Consider the following 7,012-nt stretch of genomic DNA (forward strand, 5'->3'; position numbering starts at 1 on the left):
GAGGAAACTACCGTGTAATGTAAAGACAGGTACTGAATTGTACTCAAAGGTTAAGAAGGTCCAGGTACTCTCACCCTTAACTAGTTTATCACCTAGGGACCAGGAAGCACTAAAATCCCAGTAGTGGCAATCTCTTGAGCCTTATTAATCTAATTTTAGGATTTGCATGAAGACCTGGCACAGAACCAGGAGCATCTAAATGCTTCTTGAAGCTGCATGTGTAGGAAAAATATGTTAATCATGTGTAGGAAAAATATGTTAATCAACGGGTTTATTCGGGACCTCCTGGACTACAAGTATTCTTAAAGGACTGTGGTCTGTGCAGAATGATAGTGGAAGTTGTCTCTCATACCTGTTCCTAGGAAAATTACATCATATTGCCCATCCTCTGCCATGACATGATCCACCACGATCTGGGTCAGACGATAGTCCACATTGATTCGAGTGAAAACCGGTCCTCCCGTCACTGGGTAAACGGATTTGTACATCAGTGGATGGCGTTTAATAAAGCTAATGACTTCATCAGGAAAGTCTCTGGTAGACTTTATGAGCGGATCATAGGTTTTGCTTGGACACTGAACAGAAGACAGAGAACGAGAAGATAAGCGAGTATTAGGAAAAAAGTACAAGTACTCTGCAGGTTGGTTTCTGTAGTAGGAAAGCTGCCCTGTGCAGATCAGCTGTAATGGTTTGAAAGCTCATTTGCCAGTGGCTGGTAATTTGATTTACAAGTGAAAAAAGCTCAGGTTTTATTAGAAAGCATGGGAGCACACTAGTGGTGTTTGTGCTCTTCTGGTTCTTCAAAGGATCATATTCACCCTCATTTCTCCTCTCCCTCTCCTTTTTCATTTTTTACCTCTCTTCAAAAACTCTTCCCCTTCATCTTCATTTTCCTTTATCCAGTTCCCACGTATTCTCCTTTATCTTTTAAAACCACACCAAACTTGTTACTTTATTTCATCTCACTCATTTTTACTGCTACTCAGAATTATAAATCCTCCACTCCTTTTAGTTACATGCCCATATCTGCAATTACCTATACACAAGCTTTGAAGAAAAATTCTTATAGGCTTTTCTCTCAGAGATTTTCATAACTTAAATTAAAACTTAGAAGGGAGATGAACTTTCTTAGCTTCTCTAAGATGCTCAGAAAAAGAAGACAGCATTAGTACCTCTGTTTGATGTTGGATAAAATGTGAATTAATTCATATTTATTGCATTAACATACCTGTAAAAACAAACTACTAAAAGCTACACAAATTTTTTTGGTTTTATCATCAAATCATCTTTAAGGCCATGTTTCTTCATCTAGCAGTGTTCCTGAAGAGAGTGTGAGAGATGTCTTAATATTCATACTGCTACCACAACTAATGAAAATACATTATTATTATTACTACTATTATTAGTATTATTATTAACATTCAAGCAGTACATTCAGAACTGTGATACACATTGAAACTTTTTTTTTTTTAATCACATATTGGAGCCACCAAAATATAGCCATAAACATTGTAATAGTATAGAAAAATATCTATTTTTTCTTGAAATATTTTAAACCTACTTGTATATAATACCCTAATAGATGCCAAAAGTGCAGGCCACTTTGGAAATTTGTTCTTATGAGGAAGGGACAAATTCAATCCATATTCAAGTAGAAACCAACATTTCTGTGAGGACACTTGTGAAGCCAATAAGAAACCAGCTTGCTCAATGATTTTCTCATCCCAAAGCCGCACTTGGCCACCATTAATTAATTTTTGAAAGCAAGCATTTTTTAAAACTGGAGGAATTCTCATGATGGGCTCAGTACATCTGCAACTGATTTTACCTCCTCATCCCCTGCTCCATTCACAGGCAAAACATCACGGTTTATATTTTACAAAGACAAGGGAAGCAAGTATGGAGTGAAGGAGACCTGCCACGCTGTTCAGCTCTCATTTCGACGCACAGGTACCACCTGTGCCTCGAAATGCAGTTAAATTTGCTGCAGGCTTAGCAAACTAGTGCAGGTATCAGTGCAACGGACTCTCAATAGCAAGACTAGAGTGCCCTCCGGTGGCTACCATGGGATAACGCCAAGCAGTTAAAGTGCAGGTTCTCGCATATCAAAGTTTATCTGCTTTTTGTATTTCTGCTCTTCATATCGAGGCTGAGTTTCTGCCCTGTTGATGCAGTGAGACAGAACTGGGGAGGATCCTCACCAGCATGCACCCATGTTAGACTAGCGGCTTGGATCCTCTTGGGAGGTATGCTCAGAGTTACTGTGGCAGAGAGCCCTAGTAAATGCTTTAACCATATTCATTTTTCCATACTTAAACACCCCTATCTATCGTTTCCCTGTATATGGTCTGCAATCAGAGACTATAACTTTGCAGCAAACTGCACCTCCTACACATCCCACACCTCCTATTTATTTCTTTTTCTTAAAAAGGCAGATTCTCCAGATGATCCCTGGAGGTCATTATTTCTCGGATGTGACTTTCTCTCCTCATCTGCATAACTTAAACTCTTGCCCTGACCCATGGCTTGACTGCTGCAGCATCCTTTTCTCTGTCTTTGAACAGCTCAGTTTCATCCTCTTCTGGTCCTGACAACTGCTGCAACTATCATCCCCTCAGACACATCCCTAGTGCCACTCGTTTATTGTTGGGGTTTGCTCCCACCCCTGTTAGATCCATACTGATAAACTAATTCAGCTGCTCCTTTGGCTTAGAAGGTGAGCTGGTTCTCACACTTCTTGCTTGAAGACCTTGCACAAACCCACCTCTTCAACCTCCTTTAATTTTTTCCCTTTTGTGCCTTCCAAGGTGAGCCCAGCAACACATTTGCAAGGTCAGTCATGTTGGTGACTCAACCTCTCTCATGCTCACCTATCTCTGCTTTCCCTCCCATGGCTGTTTATGTCTCTATTGCATCCCTTGTTTTACATTTAGTCTATCTAAGTCAGAAAAAGCTTCTTTTTGAACCTGGAAGTATCTAGATGTGTTATGGGGCACTACAAATCCTGGATGATAATAATAAGATGAACTAGTAACACTAGTCTAGTTGGTGACACCGTTTTACTTATAAACTCGATTGCTTCTTTTTTAGCACGATTTTTAACTAAGTAATCCCTGTGTTTCCTGCTAGGTGGAGCCATAACACAGCCTGTGAAGAAAGAAATGTGATTAAATAATGCCATTGTAGGCAAATGCCTGCAGCTAAAAGAAAGTTAGGATTTACAGTGAAGTTGCTCTACAGTCCTCCTTCATAGTTAATTTTGACTGAGAAGACTTTAGCTCACATTCCCAAGTCTCCAGTTTGATGTGCTCAATCTATGGTGCAAACTAAGGGCTTGTGGTTAGGATTTGTTCCACTATGTAAGGTTTGATATTATCCAAAATATTTGCACTAGGAACAACACACATAGCACCAGGTTTCCACTGTCTGTTCTCTTCCTGGGCTTCAGGAATGAACATTTCTCCTTACCTTTAAAACAAGAGAGGTCTGAGTCTTTGCCACTTATACCAGAATTAGACCTCAAAACCCCAAATTTAAAAAACATGTTTATCTTTGCAGGGGTTGAAAAAGGTTTGTTAGAATCAACAGAAAGAAACACATGTACTTTACTTGCCTTTGGATCAGAATTTTGCATCAATTTATTCTATACAGGATGAGAGACAAATTTACTTCTTCAGTTCCCCAACCATGCAATAACTCTCTTCACTGTGTACTAGAGGTTGATTTTTCCCTTATATGTGCATTTTATGCAGTTCATGTTCTCACTTGCTACTCCAAGTTACAGTCTGTGTCTTCTGGAAATTCACTGATTGCTCACCTATTCACAGCTCAATCCCAGAGGTCCGTTTCTATGTGAAAAATTCAATTAGTTCCATGGGTCTTAAAGATTTCTTAGATTTTTGCCAAAAATGCATCAACAGAGGAAGATGAGAGCAATGACATCACTTAGCTAAAAACCACTAGGATAAAATGGCTACCAATATGGAACTATAAAGTTGTTACAGTAATCCCAAAGGCCCAAATCCTACCATGCATGATACAGGGAAATCTTTGCCAGCTTGTGCAGCTAATTTAGTAGAAACAAGGACTAAGGTCTGAGCCAAAGATCAGGGCCTTTTCCAATTACTTCAGTGGGCTTTGGATCCCATCCATGACCACCAAGAACAGCTGGGCAGGTGTGACCCTGTTATGCTTGGCCGAAGGAGCTATTTCCAGAGGCATCACTCACTGTGGCATGATGGACAGACCAGGGCAATGAAAAATTCATTCTGGCCACCCTTTGGCAAAGTCCTCAGACAGCTGTTTAAAGCTGCGTCCACCCATCATGTCAGAACAATTCCTGTAGGCTTGTCCTTCCTTTCATAGCAATCAATAGGATGTATGATGGTAAAGGCTGCGTGGCCAAGTGGGTGAGTGAAGCAGCCTTTCACCTCTGAGTTCACATCCTGTGCATGTCTCATGATAACGATACCGGTGTTCTCTGCCCAGTTCACAGAGGGCATTTATTCACATCATCAGCACCAGATGCTGTCTCAGATATGTGTCATCTCCCACTGGAGACAATAAGTGATTTGCATTCATATCAAATGTCACAGGAATAGGTTAGCACATTTGTTTCACACAGACTACAAAAGAATTTGGCTCCATAAAAGTTCTTACAACATAATCACTGTGCTCTCTCTCAGCATCTTCTGCTTTTGCAACAGAGTGGTATTCATCTCACCTGACCTAGATCTTTACCTTGTATGCATGTGAACTGCACAGAGGAGGTCCCTATCTCTTTCTGATAGAGAAACATAAAAAACTAGCTCAGATTTGGTGCTTTTCTTCTATATAGCTGACATCAAGAAATATGAATTACATTAAATTAGTAAAATTAGTATTGATAGATAAGAATCCTATCATAAACTTATTCATCATATAATTATTTCTTTGGAGGTTGCTTAGGCCTTCACTGTTGTGAATGGTAACTTGATACAAATATGTATGTTAGGAAATTAAAAGTAGACAAAACCAAACAACAAAACCAAAATCAAACAACAAAACAACAGAAACAGAGTTTGAAGTGCTAAGTGTACTCAATTGTTGTATAAACCCTGTGGCACAAAACTTTTAAAGTATCAATTCAACATTTACTTCTGTTTTTTCCAGTGCTTTCTGTGTGATTTCGACTTGATGATATTCACCCTGGACTATGTCCTGATTCCAGATGTTTTACAAAGATGCCTTTTATTCCCTCACAACTTTTATTTGTATCCAAAGGTAATCAGGAGGTGGTAAATTCAGGCTAATCTTTCTCAAATAAGAGAAAATATACATTAACTTAGCAACACTGCACATACGTAAATGTTTCTCTTTTTTCACTTGTCTTACTAAATTTGCAGCTTAGCAGAGTGCTGGATGTGTAGATCTCACACAATACTGAGACATATGATGTGAGTGTGTTAACATTATGTGGGAACCCTGGCCAAGATTTTCAAAAGCTGGTGCCAGAAGTTGGGCTCCTAAATAAACCTCCAATTTGCCAAAATTCGTAGTGCTTCACACCATCCAGTGAAGTCAGTAAGAGCTGCTGGATCTAACACCTATTAAAATTGTGACAATTATTTGGGCATATAAAACCTATATGGTAAGTAAAAAAATATCCTTTTCATTTAATTTTGCATCTTTAGTTCAGCAGTGCTGTTCTCTACTGATGATTTTAAACCAGAATGCTGTTCCCTGTGAGCTTCAAAAGGGTTTCTGTTACCAGTGTGTTGAAAATCCCAGTTTAAAAGTGATTTGCCACACTGAGCCTTAGACCCACTCCAAAAATGAGACTCAAACACTCATAGGCTAGATATACAACAGGGACTTGTTAATACTGAGTGTAGTAGGTATTTGCTTGGTGGATTTTGCAATGTCCAGGCTGGGAATTTTTATGCATTACACAAGGAGAAATAAGCACCACATCAGCAAGTCACTCTCTTGGGAGCATCTGAAGTAGCCAGTATGAAACATTAAGAAGTGAAATATTTCTTAAATCTCTCCCATATATAGAAAATTAGATATCTTAGTCTGGGCTTCCCTCGTAAAGGAGGTGTTCCTCGATTCCAGGCATGTGGACCAGAGCCATCCTAGGAGCTCCTCGCTCCTTCCTGTTGAAGACATTTCCCTTTTCATGGGATAATTACCTCTCAGCTTAGCCAAAGGTAGTAAGAATGTTGCCCAGATGTTAATCAGGAAGGGAGAAGATCTGTTTTCCTCTCAAAAGCTCTCTCTTTTAAGTGCCATAGAAACTGGAGCACCAGACCCTCCCTCAGAGGGAATGAATTAACCACATGGTCCTTTTCTCCCAGGTTCTCAGTGAATGAGTATTTAACTAGCAAGAAGATATGGCCTGGTAGTCAGCATTCCCCTATGGTGTAATGTAAAGTCTTCTAAGCTTTAAATAAGTCTCCTTATCACTGATCCACCAAGCAAAAAGCAGAGAAACAGACAAACTGCCTTAAACTAATCACTTTTGTGTTAAATGGGGACCTCCCACACACCCAATACATTGAACTTTATTTGTAGAATTTATAAAGAAATGCAAAGTCTGAGTCCTGAGGAGTTAAGATAGAAGACTAAGGACTGGTATGAGCTCTGAAGATGCCCAGAAGTACTTTAAAAGATGGGGTATTATAGGTTTATGACCTTCTATGGTTTAGATGACAGCAGAGACATGACTCTCAGGGTGTAGGCACTTATGTACCATTGGAGATTCAACCATAAGCCATTCTGAAGATGAAACTTAGGTTTCTGGGTGGCCTAAATACTGTGTGGCTTCTTCTCTCTGGTCTTATCAGAGCTGCATGATACATTGTGCATTTGGACATGTCTGCAAGAAGCCTTAGTGCTTCTCAGTGGGATGAATAGGTTGTGCCAGAAGGACTGGGCACTCAGCAGGGATACTTTCATTCTAACCATACTCAGAGGAAGCCTGGAAGTGGGCAAGGGAGAGGGGAATAAGTCAGGTTCCGAGGGAGAAAAA

At 39.8% G+C, this 7,012-nt stretch overlaps 1 protein-coding gene across 1 annotated transcript in view; it reads right to left on the bottom strand.

Moving 5' to 3' along the window:
* The window catches only part of SEMA3D (sema domain, immunoglobulin domain (Ig), short basic domain, secreted, (semaphorin) 3D), a gene marked incomplete at its 5' end in the record, with an annotated part of 60,302 nt that overhangs the window by 5,980 nt on the left and 47,310 nt on the right, over nt 1–7,012 (bottom strand). The window contains one exon of the mRNA XM_010009408.1: nt 353–575. Coding sequence (XP_010007710.1) covers nt 353–575 — 223 coding nt within the window. The remainder of the gene's footprint in view (nt 1–352; nt 576–7,012) is intronic.

Source organism: Nestor notabilis, unplaced genomic scaffold (genome assembly GCF_000696875.1).
Source record: "Nestor notabilis isolate BGI_N333 unplaced genomic scaffold, ASM69687v1 scaffold5582, whole genome shotgun sequence".
Taxonomy (NCBI): Eukaryota; Metazoa; Chordata; class Aves; order Psittaciformes; family Psittacidae; genus Nestor; species Nestor notabilis.